Raw genomic sequence first — 18,288 nt, forward strand, 5'->3', positions numbered from 1 at the left:
CTTCAGTTCTGCTCTGATTTTAGTTATTTCTTGCCTTCTGCTAGCTTTTGAATGTGTTTGCTCTTGCTTTTCTAGTTCTTTTAATTGTGATGTGAGGGTGTCAATTTTGGATCTTTCCTGCTTTCTCTTGTGGGCATTTAGTGCTATAAATTTCCCTCTACACACTGCTTTGAATGCATCCCAGAGATTCTGGTATGTTGTGTCTTTGTTCTCGTTGGTTTCAAAGAACATCTTTATTTCTGCCTTCATTTCGTTATGTACCCAGTAGTCATTCAGCAGCAGGTTGTTCAGTTTCCATGTAGTTGAGCGGTTTTGAGTGAGATTCTTAATCCTGAGTTCTAGCTTGATTGCACTGTGATCTGAGAGATAGTTTGTTATAATTTCTGTTCTTTTACATTTGCTGAGGAGAGCTTTACTTCCAAGTATGTGGTCAATTTTGGAATAGGTGTGGTGTGGTGCTGAAAAAAATGTGTATTCTGTTGATTTGGGGTGGAGAGTTCTGTAGATGTCTATTAGGTCCGCTTGGTGCAGAGCTGAGTTCAATTCCTGGGTATCCTTGTTGACTTTCTGTCTCGTTGATCTGTCTAATGTTGACAGTGGGGTGTTAAAGTCTCCCATTATTAATGTGTGGGAGTCTAAGTCTCTTTGTAGGTCACTCAGGACTTGCTTTATAAATCTGGGTGCTCCTGTATTGGGTGCATATATATTTAGGATAGTTAGCTCTTCTTGTTGAATTGATCCCTTTACCATTATGTAATGGCCTTCTTTGTCTCTTTTCATCTTTGTTGGTTTAAAGTCTGTTTTATCAGAGACTAGGATTGCAACCCCCGCCTTTTTTTGCTTTCTGTTTGCTTGGTATATCTTCCTCCATCCTTTTATTTTGAGCCTATGTGTGTCTTTGCACGTGAGATGGGTTTCCTGAATACAGCACACTGATGGGTCTTGACTCTTTATCCAATTTGCCAGTCTGTGTCTTTTAATTGGAGCATTTAGTCCATTTACATTTAAAGTTAATATTGTTATGTGTGAATTTGATCCTGTCATTATGATGTTAGCTGTTTATTTTGCTCGTTAGTTGATGCAGTCTCTTCCTAGTCTCGATGGTCTTTACATTTTGGCATATTTTGCAGCGGCTGGTACCGGTTGTTCCTTTCCATGTTTAGCACTTCCTTCAGGAGCTCTTTTAGGGCAGGCCTGGTGGTGACAAAATCTCTCAGCATTTGCTTGTCTGGAAAGTATTTTATTTCTCCTTCACTTATGAAGCTTAGCTTGGCTGGATATGAAATTCTGGGTTGAAAATTCTTTTCTTTAAGAATGTTGAATATTGGCCCCCACTGTCTTCTGGCTTGTAGAGTTTCTGCCGAGAGATCAGCTGTTAGTCTGATGGGCTTCCCTTTGAGGGTAACCCAACCTTTCTCTCTGGCTGCCCTTAACATTTTTTCCTTCATTTCAACTTTGGTGAATCTGACAATTATGTGTCTTGGAGTTGCTCTTCTCGAGGAGTATCTTTGTGGCGTTCTCTGTATTTCCTGAATCTGAATGTTGGCCTGCCTTGCTAGATTGGGGAAGTTCTCGTGGATAATATTCTGCAGAGTGTTTTCCAACTTGGTTCCATTCTCCCTGTCACTTTCAGGTACACAACTCAGACGTAGATTTGGTCTTTTCACATGGTCCCATATTTCCTGGAGGCTTTGCTCGTTTCTTTTTATTCTTTTTTCTCTAAACTTCCCTTCTCGCTTCATTTCATTCATTTCATCTTCCATCGCTGATACCCTCTGTTCCAGTTGATCGCATTGGCTCCTGAGGCTTCTGCATTCTTCACGTAGTTCTCGAGCCTTGGTTTTCAGCTCCATCAGCCCCTTTAAGCACTTCTCTGTATTGGTTATTGTAGTTATACATTCTTCTAAATTTTTTTCAAAGTTTTCAACTTCTTTGCCTTTGGTTTGAATATCTTCCCATAGCTCGGAGTAATTTGGTCATCTGAAGCCTTCTTCTCTCAGCTCGTCAAAGTCATTCTCTGTCCAGCTTTGTTCTGTTGCTGGTGAGGAACTGCGTTCCTTTGGAGGAGGAGAGGCGCTCTGCTTTTTAGAGTTTCCAGTTTTTCTACTCTGTTTTTTCTCCATCTTTGTGGTTTTATCTACTTTTGGTCTTTGATGATGGTGATGTACAGATAGGTTTTTGGTGTGGATGTCCTTTCTGTTTGTGAGTTTTCCTTGTAACAGACAGGACCCTCAGCTGCAGGTCTGTTGGAGTACCCGGCCGTGTGAGGTGTCAGTCTTCCCCTGCTGGGGGGTGCCTCCCAGTTAGGCTGCTCGGGGGTCAGGGGTCAGGGACCCACTTGAGGAGGCAGTCTGCCCGTTCTCAGATCTCCAGCTGCGTGCTGGGAGAACCACTGCTCTCTTCAAAGCTCAGATGGAAATGTAGAAATCACCCATCTTCTGCGTCGCTCATGCTGGGAGCTGTAGACCGGAGCTATTCCTATTTGGCCATCTTGGCTCCTCCTCCTCAGAAAATTTATATATGCAATAATTCAAGTTAAGGAGAGCTAAAATCTTTGGGCTTATGAAATAGAACAATGTTATATCTACTACTTAAGAGTTTCTGGCTTTTTTGTAAAAAGAACCTACTGGTCTCTGATTAGATGACCCTACGTGTAGGAGTAAGGTCAATATAGGCCCCAAGTGGAAAGACCCACAAAGTATCTGGGGGAGGGAGCAAAGGGAAGGAAATGCCCCCAAGGACCCCTCTCCTCTTCCCTGTTGAGAATCCTGGGAGTGCAGAGAGGAAAGCTATGGCAGGAAGGGGAGGTGGCCACACGGGGCCTGACGATAGCAACTCTGGCTTTGAAGATGTATCTGGAAAGGCTTTGAGGTTGGCTGCTGTGGATCTGGTTGTGGATTCTGACGTAAGCCAGTCATACAGATCGTGATGCAGAACAAAGCAGGGTTGCCAACAGCCAATCCAAAAGAGATGTAGGGGCAGCAAACCCTGGTGATTTACAAAATGGAGTTGAGGCTCCATACCTTGGGAGGAACTTCTGGAAGCTATTGAAGGACTGAGTTACAGAGATTTAAGGCATATTTGAGAGTTTCCAAGGTCTAGGAAAATATTACAAAGTTTAAAAAATGGTTCAGAAATGTGCCTTGTGATACATTGCCCAGTGCATTGTGTACCTGTCAAACATGACCTTGTCTTCCTCTCAGAAGCTTTCAACTTAGGCTTAAAGAGTAAAGAGTAAAATCAGTTTGATTTTATAGGGCTTAATTTTATTCATTCAACATCCAGGGCACATTTATGGAGTACTGATGGTGCTGTAGGACCAGGGCCTGCATGATTACCTGGTAAAAAGTAAAGTACTTTGGACATCCAGTGGTTCTGAACCTTTCAGAAAAGATCACCCCATACTGGCTTCTGAGAGGTTTGGGGCCACGTATATGGTTCTTCATCCCTGTCAGTATCAGTCCACACTCTTTACATGCCCTTCTATCCTGCAACTGAGTGTCCCTTTGATATCACCAGTGTTCTTCCTTCAAAGACATTTTTCAATTTAGTGTTTTTTTTAAATTTTGAGACAGAGTCTCATTCTGTTGCCCAGGCTGGAGCTTGGTGGCATGCTCATGGCTCACTTGCAACCCTCTCTCCTGGGCTCAAGCGATCCTCCCACCTTAGCCTCACAGGTAGCTGGGACTACAAGCACATGCCACCACACTCGGCTAATTTTTGTATTTTTTGTAGAGAAAGGATTTCACCATGTTGCCTAGTTTGGTCTGGAACTCCTGGGCTCAAGCAATCCACCTGCCTTGGCCTGCCAAAGTGCTCAGATTACAGGTGTGAGCCACTGTACTCGGCCAAATTTAGTGTTTTGATCGAGCAAGGATAACTCTTCTCTCCTCATTTTTGTCCCTTCAAATACTGTACGTCTAAGTGACAAGGTAGAAAATGTTCTTGGGGGGAATGTCTCCCTCAATGAGAATGAAATGGCCAAGGACAATCTGTTATTCATGAATTGATATATAACATTCAACTTTTCATAAAAAGGATACATCTGCGAACTTTCTGTATGTATACATCAGAAATGTGTTTTAAAAGGGATATGTACTTCACTGGACAGATCAGTTGTCCATAGCTGCTCAGGCTACAGAGAAGTTAAAACTGAACATTTATTTAAAATATCTTCATCCAGCCTTAATGCGAGCCTGGCTAGAATGATTCGACATCTCATTAACTTCCTCTCTTCATTTCTCCACACAAAGACCTCATTTGTAAACTTTGCCCATATTCAGCCAGCTCCAGATGTTCCAAAGACAAACCATTATAACGACCAACTCAGTGTTTGCTGCATTTTCATAAGCACCTGGTGATCTCTCTTCAAATGATGACGGGAGTTCTTTAGACATAGAGATTCTCCATCCTCTGATATTCCTCTTTCTGAATTGGCTATCCAACTTTTTTTTCTAGTTTGTTAGCAATTTCAGAAAAAGGTCTACAATCAAATTTTCAAAGACCAGAGAAAGCAGTGATTCCAGATTGCAAATTTACTTTCTGTCCACTCAGATGTGTGGGGAAAATGTAGTTACTTAATTATCTATGAATCCTTTTCACTACTAGCATCCACTTCTTCAAACTTAAACTTATCAATTAGTAATATTGCAGTCTCTTCTGGTTTAGACAGTCACCCCTCCAATTAAATATTCTGTGTATTCAAAGTTGAACTCTCTCAGAGTAGGTGTGAACTGTCCCTGTTTTATCCTCCATTTTTTAGGTGAGCACCATTGGAAACATAGGGTCCTTGTCCCATGTGGACACACAGAGCTGAGAACATTGCCACAGGCCTCTCCATACTCATGCATTCCAGCTCTGCCTTAACTGTCACCCTCATGCTAAGTGTGGCTTTCAACTGTGTCATGTTGAGCCACTCTTGTACCTTCTTTAGTTTTGATCATGTGCATATATTAAAATAAATATTTTTTAAAATATTAAAATAAATATTAAAAAGTAAATAACTCAAGACTCCAAATGATTTTTTTTTCTAATGATAATTCTCAGAACCTGGATTTTCCATCACTTCTTTTAAAACTCACTCTGTAGGTACTTGCTGTTCTTAGATATTGTTTCTCAATACCGATGGTGACTTTCCTGGGCCTCAGATTTTTCCTGCTCTATGAAAGCTTCGACAATCCTAGAGCATGGATCAGCCAGTTTTCTTTAGCCTTAAACAACCACAGGAATCTCAGTTGATAAATTCTGCCTTACCTTCCTGCCAAATTAATTACGTGTTGTTCAGCAAACAGTTCCGAATTTTCTCTCTGTAGAAGGCTCTGTGCTAAGACCTATGGGAGGTACAAAAAATGAATAGGATGTAGTCCTTTTTCTAAGAAGCTTAGAGTTTAAACACAAAGTCTAAACCATCAAGGTCTTATTTATCATGGACAGATTCTTCCATTCTTCTTCTCTTTCTTTGTCCATAAGAGTAATATGAAAGGTGAAGGGTAAGTACTTTTTTCTTTTTACCAAGAGAGGCAGTTTACCAGAGTTGGTGGGCTGTAGCAGACAGTGGTGAGGGTTCCAGAATTTTACCTCACACATGGATGTGGATGTAGGGGCTTGCACCAAGTGTAGCCTCTGAGTCTCACGAGACAGCTGGCCTATGCCTGGGCTCTCTGCTGTCGTACCAGTTAAGCCACAATGAAGTAAATCATTCATGGTAAAGCCAACAAGAAGATATATCCTATAATGAGAAGGACGTGACATTTTAACATAAGATATTACTTTTAAACCTGTTTACAAAATAATTTATGAAGACATCTTTATTTGAAGAAATGAAGTGTTTATAAAGAAAACAAACCAAATTCATCCAGTGTAGGAAGCTGGTGAATATATATATATATATAGACACACACACACATACATACACATTATATATATACATGTATATGAAAATCTTTTTAAATGATGGATGGCTACTTTTAATGCATATAAGGTATATTTTTATTACTTCAAGTTTTTTAAGTATGAAAAAAAAAAAGCCTTGGTACAGGTTAATCCAGTACAGCCCAAGTTCTAAATCACGGCATAGACACCATGAAAAACACATTATTGCCAAAACTAGGCTAAGGATTTAATATTTATTTCATTCTGCTTTGCCAGCCAAAATTGTATGGCTTGTCACAGCCTGTATTTTCTCATTATGACATTAGCAAAGAACACTGAGCTTTACTGAAGAAATTTAATTAAATTGAAAAGAAAGTGTTTGGCTCTAACTAAACTGGCACAATACAAGGAATTCTAGAACTATACTCTGAGGGGTCTACTTTGTGAGGAATGGCAGGCCCTTGGATTCATTTTTCCCTAAACCAGTATTTTCAGAAATGTCTATTTGCATAAAATCTCCAGGACACTATTTTGAATTTTCTTACATTATTGAATTAACAAAAATGTATTTGCCAATCATTAACTCCTTGTTCAGGAACTAGATTCTAGGCCAACTGGAAACATTACTCAGGACCCTTGATACATCTTCCTGTCAGCTCCACCTTTTGTTAATTTGGTTATTTGGCAGATCTTCCATCAAAGATTGATCAAGTGAGATGGAACATAGCAAGTTTTCTGCTTTAACTGCTTTAGTTAAGATTACAAATTATTAATTTCTGTTTTTTTCTCTGCCATCTCTAGCTCATCATTGGCAAAGGGTAAGTTAATGCTAAACAGGTATAGACATGCATTTTATCTAAGCATTTCAAAATAGCACACTAAACTTTAATTTTGAAAAGTTTATACAATAAAAATATATAAAAGTAGACCGAATATTGTAATGAATCCACATATACTCTGTGCTCTATTTTTAACTCATGGCCAATCTAGGGTTTTTTTGGTTTTTTTTGTTTTTATTACTGCCTCTCTTCCCATATAATTTGAAACACATCCGAGACATCACATCATTTTACTCATATGTATTTTAGTAGGAATCCCTAAAAGCTAAGGACTCCTTAAAAAAAAAAAAAACTACAATACCATTATAATGGATTAAAAATATTAATAATTCTTACTAATCATCAAATGTCAGTGTTCAAATTTCTAATTGTTTCAGAAACAACTTTTTTGTGGTTTGGATCAGGATTTAAATAGAATCTACTTGCTAAGTTCCTTGTCACTCTGATTTTTTCATTTTGAAAGTATTTATTGAAGATATTGGTTTGTTTATCCCAGAGCATCTGGATTTTGCTGATTATACTGCATTGTTTCATTTAACACACTCCTCTCTTGTGCGTTTTTTCTGTTAATGGATTGTAGGATCCTACAGGTTGAGTCAGATTTAGGTCTGACTTCATATTTGATGTCTCCCCTCATCAGGAGGCATATCATGTCAGAATGCCTTTCTTTCTGCAATGTTAGTACCTGTTGATGACCACTGATTAGACTCATTCATTCATCAGGAGTGGTAAAATGGGGGTGTTCTAATTTTATTATATGTCTGCTAGACTGCACAAAGAAATTTTAAACAAAAGAGCACCTGTCACATAGTAGGTGCTCAATAAAATATGTATTGAATGGGTTAATTTCCATAAGAACCCTTATGACAAGGGAGCAGAGGACAGGAAAGCTAAGAAGGCCTTGAGATGTGTTCCATCTTAGGGCCAGCACCAAGCATTCTTGGATGATTAAAGAGCCTTCACAGTTGACCAAGCCTGTGACATGCTATTCTTGCAAAGGCTTCCTAAAGAAAAATGTGATAGTCTTACTAGACTCAAAGCTCAGCCTAATTTATAGCAAAACAACTTTGCATTTTATCTGCCATTTAGCTGTATGCCTACTAAACAGTAAATCAAAAGAATCTTTATAAATATCAGCTTGATTTTTGCCGTTGACACAGTGTATATAAAATACCTATGGTGTGGGTAGGTTTGAAAGCACTGTAGGCTTTTATCTTTATTTTTCTGACAACACAGAGCACATAATCACAGTAAATGTTTTAGTGCCAAAAATTTGTTCATGGGCATTGTAATCATGATGCACAGGTATCAAGTTCTTATATTTAAGATACAGGGTGTAGTGTTTTACATTCTCTGCTGCTGAATATTTTGGTTTTCACTTACTTATACATGTGGAAGGCAATATAACAAATATTCATTCCTACTGTGTTCAGAGCACACAGCAAAATGCACTAAGTCAAACCAGTCTTTGTTGAGAAATGAAGTCTTGTATGTATGATACAAAGAATATAGATGTAACCTGAGGTAGAATTTTATATGACAGAGGGACACTAATAATGTGCTTGGGTCTTCAGAGGGGAGACATATCCCAATAGTTTGTTGAAATCATTAGTAAATTTGCATGGAGTGGGGACAGGCTTTGAAAAAACAGAAGGATTTGAAAAGATGGTAAGGACCACCTAGAAGAAACGACATGAGCAGAAGCATCAGAGTTTACATCTTCAGAGCACATTCAGGGGTAAAGAGCTCCAGTTAGACTAGCCTGGCAAATGTCTCTAGGCAGGCATTAAGTAACAAAAGGACATTGGCTGGGGCCATATTAGTGAGGACCTTCTATGTCAAATTGAAGCACTGGCACCAAGCAGTGGTGAGAGACTGAAGGCTTTGAGTAGGGATGTGATGTGACCTGGTCAAGCACAGATGTCAGGAATGGGTTCGTGAGGAAAGAATGGGAAACTGGGCCAGGTGTGGTGGCTCATGACTGTAATCCCAGCACTTTGAGAGGCCAAGGCAGGTGGATCACTTGAGGTCAGGAGTTCAAGACCAGCCTGACCAACATGGAGAAACCTCGTCTATTAAAAATACAAAATTAACCAGTCATGGCGGCACACGCCTGTAATCCCAGCTACTTGGGAGGCTGAGGCAGGAACATTGCTTGAACCCGGGAAGCGGAGGTTGCAGTGAGCCGAGAACATGCCATTGCACTCCAGCCTGGGCAACAAGAGCGAAACTCCATCTCAAAAAAAAAAAAAAAAAAAGAATGGGAAACTGAAATTAATTCATTATCATTAGAGAGAAGGAATGTTTTGATAATAGAAGCTGCAGGATTGGGTGACTCAGTGAAGGAAAAGGAGCCGTGAAGTATGAAATCACATTAGAATGATTTCAAATAAAAGAGGGAAGTGAGGAAAAAGAACTGCTTTGGAGTGAGATAAGAATTTAGGGTTATAGCATGGCCATGTGTAGACATTTAGATGGTCATGGTGGCTCACGCTTGTAATCCCAGCACTTTAGGAGGCCGAGGTGGTTGGATCACTTGAGCCCAGGAGTTCAAGACCAGCCTGGGCAGCAAGGCAAAACCCCATCTCCACAAAAAATTAGTCAGGTGCGGTGGCATGTGCCTGTAGTTCCAGCCACTCGGGAAGCTGAGATGAGAGGATCACTTGAGCCCAAAAGGTCAAGGCTGCAGTGAGTCATGTTTGCACCACTGCCTCCAGCCTGGGTGACGGAGTGAGACCCTGCTTCAAAAAAATATTTTTTTAATTTAAAAAAGAAGTTTAGAGATGTTCTGAAGGAAATATATTGGGCTGCAGCTTAGGAATGAAGTCAGATTAAATGCAACAATTTAGGAATTTTCTGTAGAAAGACGGTAATTGGAATCTACCTTTAAGAAGATCTCAAATCTATCCACTTCTCCCTCGAGCTCCCCAGCTGCCCCTACTCATTCAAGTATTACCATCTCTTACCTGGACTGTTGAAATACCCGCCAGTCGAAAGTAGGTACTTCCTGTGGGATCTTCCCACAGCTCTCTGATTTTTCTCTCCAGGCCTTATTACAATGTGTAATTCGGGCTTGTTTAATGTTGAGTATGGAATAGTTATCTGTTGTATTTATCCCTGAAGATCCATCGACTTCCACAGTGCGTGGCACTGAAACATTTTTTTTTCCAACAAAAGAGTCAATGAATGTAAGTACTAGAAAGTAGAGAAAACAGAGAGCTTTGGTGGACATCTTTAGGGCACAGGAAGAAAAAGTGGAAAAGTCAAATAGACAAAGAACCAAGAGAAGCCAGGGCACAATAGCTAAGGGAGAGGGGAGATTCAAGGTGGGGTGGTCATAGGTGGTCATAGGTGGTCATAGGTGGTCATAGGTGATTCTGCAGGTGGAGGAATAACATGAATAGCTGACATTAATTGAGTGCTTTTTGTGTGCCTAAGACTTGGCATGGATTAACTCAGTTAATCTTCACAATAACTTTGGTAGGAATTATTTGGTAGGAATCCCTATTATAGAGATAATACAGGTGAGAATAGATACCAGAAATGTTAAATACTTTGCCCAAAAACAAGCAAGTGGGGGAGCCATGAGTCAAACCACGCCATCTGGTTCCAGAGCAAGGAGACTTAACCACCCTGCAGCCACACCAGCTCCTGCTAGCAGTGAGACAGAAGATAGTTTGCAGTGTGGTGTGGTGTTAAAGATGTAAAAGCAAAAGGAGGACCAGCTGCTCTTTGTAGCCTTTAGTCATGAAGAGAGGATGGCAATGCCCATGATTCTGAGTTAGGATATTTCCACATTAGGTCCTCAAATCTACAGAAGTTACAGGAGCACTCATGCATCACCAGTCATGAAAACCTGAGGAATATGCTCTCATTTCAAGAACAGGTAGTTTTTGATCATGTCTTCAGGGTACTCTATCAGCTGCTTTGACATTGACTTTGACGTTGACTTTTTTACTACATTCTAATGTTGTTATTGACTTAAATTAGTCCTTGAGAGAGAAGGAAGAAATAATCTGACTTTGGCAATAGAAAGCCTTGCAGTATTCCAACTTGCTTTCAGTTTTAAATAGTTCTGTGAATCATTCCTGTTTCCTTTTTTTACAAGTGGGGAAGTAAAGTCCTGCCAGAGCTAGACAGAAAGGCACCTGTATTTGCATTGTAACCTGAGTTTTGAATAGTAAATGCACAGGTACAGAATACACTAGCAACAGCAAGGTCAGGCAGACATTCTGGAAATGTGCACCTGAATGATGAACTGGACCAACTGGTGTCTGTCATGTTGCAGAATGTCGCTGACTCTTAAAGCTCACACATGTTAAGTTCTTGGCAGATTTATCAATTCTTTTAATTAAAGGACTGGGATGATACGAGTAACGGAACTATTTTGTTCCTAATTGATGCAAATCTTAAGAATACGTGACTAAAATCTGTTCCCAGAGTTTCTCATTACAGAAGCCTTTTAATTTGTTTTAAAATATATGCATATACATTTCTCTTTTTGTTCCTTCAGATTTCTTAATCGGTGGTGATTTTTCCCAACCCAAACTCTAACTGCAATGGCCAGCTTTCCACATATGGGGATAGAATTTCTTTTTTTAAGCCTTCCACACTGAAAGTAGGGGTCTTGGCCTCACGAGGACAACTCAGCACGCTTCCCAGATGCTGGCAATCCAATAGAAGAGTACAGAGGAAATGAAGCTCTTTTAAATATTTTTTATCACTTTTTCAAAAGTTAATTCTCTCTTGGAATTTATTCTTAAAAAAAAAAAAAATCGGACCCCTTGCAGGATCAGGATAGTGTCTTACTTTATCCAGTAGTTCAGTTTGGACCACACAGCCTGACTTTGTCTCACCTGTAAAATTGCACAGTTCTCTTAGGCCTGTTCCTGGGCCAGGAAAAAAGACTGCAAGTACAAAACACATGGTTCAGGTTGAATATTGCAGGAAAAATGTAAGAAAAAGTATTTCATTTTTTAAAAAATCTTAACAATTAATTCATGGATGCTTTGCTGAGGAAAATGCTTTGCAGAGGTTGAATATTGCATGACAATATAAGAAAAGCATTTTTTTTTTAAGAAAGGTTTTTAACAAGCAGAATTAATTCATGGATACTCTGCAGAGGAAAATCATGGTGTCAGGAATGTTTTTAAGCTTGACCACTCCTGACTTGAGTAAATGATTCTGGGTGCCTTTTGGGAACATCCACAGTATTGTCAGAGTCTTCTTAGGACCTGCTTTTGAAGCCAGCTTACTGCTTTGGAGGATGCTTTGGGCTGTGCAGGGCAGAAGACTGTGTTTTTGCCAATTGAAAACTCCTGGCCAGGCACGGTGGCTCACGCCTGTAATCCCAGCACTTTGGGAGGCTGAGGCGGGCAGATCACGAGGTCGGGAGATTGAGACCTTCCTGGCTAACGTGGTGAAACCCCGTCTCTACTAAAAATACAAAAAATTAGCCAGGCGTGGTGGCGGGTGCCTGTAGTCCCAGCTACTTGGGAGGCTGAGGCAAGAGAATGGTGTGAACCCTGGAGGTGGAACTTGCAGTGAGCCGAGATCACACCACTGCACTCCAGCCTGGGCAACAGAGCAAGACTCCATCTCAATAAATAAATAAATAAATAAATAAATAAATAAATAAATAGAAAAAGACAAAAGAAAATTCCTGTGTTGTCAGCCATCCAGGCCATACCCCTTGGTATCCACAAACCCAGAGCTTCTAAAGGAATTAGGATTTGCCAAAATGACACTGGTAAGCAGGCCAGCAATACAGTTCTATTTTTGTTGGCTAATTTAGTGACATTTGTTTTCAGAAGTGTAATTCTAGGAATGTTTACTTCAAGCTGACACCTGTTGTCTCTTTAGCTAGTGTGAGGGATGAGTCACCATGAATTATAATCATAGTGATAAGAGCTAGCAATTAATTAAGCACTTTATGCTAGACACTTTTCTAAGCACTTGACTTGCATTGCCACATTTAATTTTTACAAGTACCCTATATGATAGGTAATATTGTCAGCATTTTACACATGAGGAAACTGAGACACAAGGAGATGATGTGAGCTGCCTAAGGTCACAGAGTCCATGCTCTTCATCCCTCATCCCCCAGGTCCTTATCCAAGTGTCTCTGAGAAAGGGAGTGCTAGCACTGATCAATATGAGTAGGGAAGTTAGCATCTGCAAATGGTCATTCATTGTGAAGAGCTGTTGAAGCTGTCTGGGAGGGTACTGTTCCCAAGCCATCATTTCAGTATGGTTGAGAATTAGAAAGGTTAAGGCACTTCTACCACTTGTTTCTGTCTGAAGAAAGCATCCAATATCTGTTAGTGTTTTCTTTTAAGAGTCTAGTCCTTGGTGCTTCTGACGTAAAACAGTCTTTCTTTCTCCCATCGTCTGTGCTACTGTATGGTGCGGTGAGGCACTGATAACACCTCCATGGAGAACCAGCCAAAGGGTCTGGTACTCAAGCATTGGATCAGTGGTAAGAAGGATTTCCTATCACCCCTCCCTTCCTCCTCCAACTTGACATCACGCCTCCTTCCATTAGGAAGGCTGGTTCCACATTGTTAGCAGGCCGCTCTTAGATCACTTGGGTTAGGAAATCCCACAGCCCAAACCTCTTAAGTGATAAGATTCTACTCTGAGCTCCTGCCTGACTCCCTTCTGAACTTGACTTTTTGAAAGATGAAGTGTGAACCCTCTGGAATAATTGATACCCATTTGCAGCCCACTCTCAGTTCTCATTGATGGCAAAGATGCCTGTAATACAGAATAACCTATTGCTTGAAGACCATGTGCCATACTTCACAAAGCCGTTTCTCAGGTGGCATCCATGAAGTGGCAGCCACAGGTAACTGACTCTTCAGGCCTGATCCCCTCTTTACTACATCATAAATATCAAAAGGCAGTTGGGCTGAACAAGAACAAGAAGCATAAGAAATTCTGGATTATTTTATCCCTAAACAATTATCTATAGGCTATGATCCTTCAGGGTGTTTCCTAGCTAAAGTATAGGAACAGCTTCTCATGTTGATTCAGAGACAGCTGTTCTGACAACCAGGGTTGTCTTACTTTTCTCAGCAGCTTTGTGTGAGAAATACCAGGTATTAAGAAGTCTGTTGTAGGGGAGAATCATATACAAACTAGTAGAAAAAGAGCTTTATCATAGAGGAAAACACCCAGTTTGCAGGCATTCTTCCTGAACACTGCTCTTCAGTCTGAAAAGGTCCTGAGTGTCAAAGCCCCACCTATACCCTGAAGCCATCTCAACAGACTCGGACCTAGACCTTTGTCTCCTGTCATTTTCTTTTCAGAGCATTGCCATCTCTTTTGTCTGGCTGCATCCAACTATTTTTAACTCCCTTGCCTCCCCACTGTCTGCTGAGTGGATAATTAAACGTGAAGTACTATGCTGTGTTGAGATTATTTTTAAAGGACTTGCTACAGGGAACTGAACGGCACCTTCGAAAGACAGACTTTGAGGGCTGGATGTGGTGGCTCACACCTGTAATCCCAGCATTTTGGGAGGCTGAGGCAGGCAGATCATGGGGTCATGAGTTCGAGACCAGCCTGGCCAACATGGCGAAACCCTGTCTCTATTAAAAATACAAAAATTAGCTGGGCGTGGTGGCGGGTACCTGTAATCCCAGCTACTTGGGAGGCTGAGGCAGGAGAATCGTTTGAACGCGGGAGGCAGAGGTTGCAGTGAGCTGAGATTGCGCCAGTGCACTCCAGCCTGGGCAACAGGGCAAGACTCTGTCTCAAAAATTTAAAAAAAAAGAGGTTTTGAGAAGAAGACCACTAACTTCCAAGAAGTGTATGAGGACAGAATTCAAAGATACATTCTAGCTGCGTCTTCATGCTGAGGAAGATACAAGCGTACAAACTTACAAGCTTGTAGAGACTATTGGTTGTTGGTTTCTCTGCTCTACTGCTTAAGAGTGTGGACACTGGAGTTGACTGCTTGGGTCTCTGTCACTTATGTGCTGTGTGATATTGAGCAGATTACCTTATCTCTCTGTGCCTCCAGTTTTTCATCTGTAAAATAGAGACAATAGTAGTACCTAGCTTATAGAGTTGTTGAGATTGAATGCAAATGAGCTTTGTAGCACTGGCACATGGAAAGTACTCAATCCGTGCTATTAGTGAAACTTTCATGGAGGGTTGAGAAAACATGTGCTTGTTTCAGATTTGCATAAAATTCCCATCTTGGAGCCATTGTGATTATCCTTCCTGCATGTGGCCTAATAATAACCTCAAGTGTTTTTATTTTGATTCTTCATCTCTCAGCCACCCTGCTGGGAGGAATAACAGGAGCTGTGTGTCTGTGTATCTAGAGCTCTGTGATAATGAGTAGATGAGACGAACAGGCCTTTGGGTTGACTGGCTTCCTGGTTCTTTTTCTCATTCAGGTGCTGGAAAGCTTCAAGATCATGGACTATAGCCTTCTGTTGGGAATTCATTTCCTGGACCATTCCCTCAAAGAGAAAGAGGAGGAGACCTCACAAAATGTGCCTGATGCTAAGCGGCCTGGGATGCAGAAGGTTCTCTACTCAACAGCCATGGAATCTATCCAGGGTCCAGGGAAATCTGGAGATGGGATAATCACAGAGAACCCAGATACGTAAGTGCAGCCACACACCCACCCACCCTCTTGACTGTGGCGGCCCACGTCACTGGGTGATTATAGACAGTCACATTCACCTTAGGGTGGGACTCTAGGAATTAATTTCTGCTTGGTGCTAAAATGGGTTAAACTGGTCTCCATTTCTGTTCATCTAAAGATAACTAGATGAGTGGCATTTTCTCCAGTTATCACTCCTTCACCCACTTGGTTTCTTTTTTCAAATGCCTCCATTTTTTTTTTAACAATGGCTGAAAATGTTTTTGTCCCCATTACCTACATATTCAAAACATTCACCACAAGAGGAAGGAATAAACTTTGAATTTGAATAAACATGTTTTATTGTTTATTTATTTATTTTTTTTGAGACAGAGCCCCACTCTGTCACCTAGGCTGGAGGGCAGTGGTGCCATCTCAGTTCACTGCAACCTCCACCTCCCGGGTTCAAGCGATTCTCCTGCCTCAGCCTCCAAAGTAGCTGGAATTACAAACATGCACCACTACACCTGGCTAATTTTTGTATTTTTAGTAGAGATGGAGTTTCACCATGTTGCCCAGGCTGGTCTCAAACTCCTGGCCTCATGTGATCCACCTGCCTTGGCTTCCCAAAGTGCTGGGATTATAGGTATGAGCCACTGCACCCAGCCTGAATAAAGATGTTTTAAGCAAATACACAATAAGAATGATGTTCGCAATTCAGAGCTTTTTATCTGCCTAAGGGGATTCTGTTGTTCTAGTCCTGCACCCTGGCAGATGTGGTCTCTCGTCTTAGCCAGATGTGATAGTAACTACAGGATTAATTTGCATGTGTAAAATGCATATTGACTAACAGAAACAATTGCAACCAAAGTAAGTTATTGAAATGGCAGACTGCATCAGGTGTGTGTACTAGCTGAGCAAGGAGACTGAAAGAAAGAAATCATTTTCCAAGGCCATAAGTGCCTGCCTTCTAGAATTCTCCAACGATGACTAAACCATGGGCGTATTTCACTTTTGTAAAGGAAATTAACACATATTAAATATTTTTTGAAAAGTTCTTTCTTGCAAATCAATCTAACTGTCCGATAATCAGTTAAATCATCCTATATCAGTATGGTGAAATACAATAAGGCTATTAAAAACCACATTAGCATTGAATATAAGGAAATGTTTATCATTTAGCAAGTAAAAAAAATCAGGTTATAAAACATGATAAATAATACCCTTTCTCGACTAATAAATACACACACACACACACACACACAAACACTAGAAAAGTGTACCAGATATTAAGTAGCTATCTTTGCATCCTAGGAATAACTGTTTAATTATATTTTTCTTTGTGTTTTTCTGTATTTTATTTTTAAAAGTAAAGATACATTACTCTTTTGATCAGAAAAAAGTATTGCATTTTTTAAAAGGAATATTTTATAATGGTCTAAAAATTCTTGCTCATAGTTTTAAAGTAGGAATAAGTTTTAAATTGGATTCTTCCCATCCACCTCTTCACAGTTAGCAGCTACGATATTATTCTCCTTTGTAGGGAAGTATTAATACATCATTCTGGATTCCCAGGATGACCGTAACTGATGGCCAAAAAACAAAAACAAAAAGGAACAAACAAAAAAATGATGAATGGGAGATAGCCCAGAATTCTTAAAAATTGTCAATTTTTATTTTCAGTCTATTTATTATAAATGATTTTTTAACTTCCTAGTCTTATAATATGTAATCAAATATTTTCTCTTTTGCTCTATCAACAGAATGGGAGGCATTCCAGCTAAAAGCCATAGGGGAGAAAAACTACTTTTATTTATGGGCATTATTGACATTCTGCAATCATATAGGTAAGAAGTTTGAGGAGTGGTCTTTTATTATTTCAAAATCAATTTACAAAAGGTTCTGAAAAATCACCAAATGAGAGTGATTTTACATTCTCATTTTAATTTTTCCATTTATATTTAGGTTAATGAAGAAGTTAGAACATTCCTGGAAAGCTCTTGTTTATGATGGGGTAAGTGACTTGTTTTCCTTATTACACTGTATATATTTCTGCTTTCTCAGAGACCTCAGAGTATGTGCAGGAAACTGTGTTGCTAGACTCTAGGAGGAAATGAAACAACGGTCTTTATAAACTCAGAATCTTAGGCTAGTAGATCAGTTCAAATCTAAGAATAAGGACAACATAAATTTGAATAGCTCTTCAAATATATGACATCCAGCCTAGCGGCCAGAAAAACAAAATGATATCTGTGTCTATGTGAAATCCAAAGGACCTAACTTTGAGAGGGGTCTTTTTTCGTAGGGATGATCAGTAGGGCATTTGAAATGAAGTTCTCACACAACCAAGCTACAGTAAGTGTGAGCCCTGACTCTGATGGTGAACAGCCTGGATTTGAACTCTGCATTCACTGCTGAACTAGCCATGTGACCAGGCACAATGCTGGTTATTTGGCCTCTTACCCTTGTTTCTCACCTGTACCGGGGGATAGTAATGACACCTGCTTAGTGTGAACGTGGGACAAAATAATGCATTTCAGTGTTCAACACAATGCCTAACAAATACACAGAAAGTGAAAACTTTTTAATTGGTATGGATTTCTACATTAACATTTATACATGCTGGCTGCCTGAGGATGTCTTTTTTTTTCTTCTGAGATGGAGTCTTGCTCTGTCACCCAGGCTGGAGTGCAGTGGTGCAATGGTGCAATCTCGGCTTGCTGCAACCTCCGCCTCCCAGGGTCAAGCAATTGTCTTGCCTCAGCCTCCCGAGTAGCTGGGACTGCAGGCGCGTGCCACGACGCCTGGCTAATTTTTGTATTTTTAGTAGAGACAGAGTTTCGCCATGTTGGCCAGGCTGCTCTCGAACTCCTGACCTCAGGTGATCCACCTGCCTCCGCCTCCCAAAGTGCAGGGATTACAGGTGTGAGCCACTGCGCCCAGCCAAGAATGTCTTAATTGATGTAACTGAAGAAAAAA

At 40.3% G+C, this 18,288-nt stretch overlaps 1 protein-coding gene across 4 annotated transcripts in view; it reads left to right on the top strand.

The window, feature by feature from the left end:
- PIP5K1B (phosphatidylinositol-4-phosphate 5-kinase type 1 beta) overlaps window positions 1–18,288 on the top strand; it is a 310,275-nt gene that overhangs the window by 204,106 nt on the left and 87,881 nt on the right. For all 4 annotated transcript variants that reach the window (XM_054520016.2, XM_063714238.1, XM_054520014.2 and 1 more), the window contains 3 exons: window positions 15,119–15,330; window positions 17,073–17,156; window positions 17,275–17,323. In XM_054520016.2, coding sequence (XP_054375991.1) covers window positions 15,119–15,330; window positions 17,073–17,156; window positions 17,275–17,323 — 345 coding nt within the window. The remainder of the gene's footprint in view (window positions 1–15,118; window positions 15,331–17,072; window positions 17,157–17,274; window positions 17,324–18,288) is intronic.

The sequence above is a fragment of the Pongo abelii genome, chromosome 13, assembly GCF_028885655.2.
Source record: "Pongo abelii isolate AG06213 chromosome 13, NHGRI_mPonAbe1-v2.0_pri, whole genome shotgun sequence".
NCBI lineage: Eukaryota > Metazoa > Chordata > Mammalia > Primates > Hominidae > Pongo > Pongo abelii.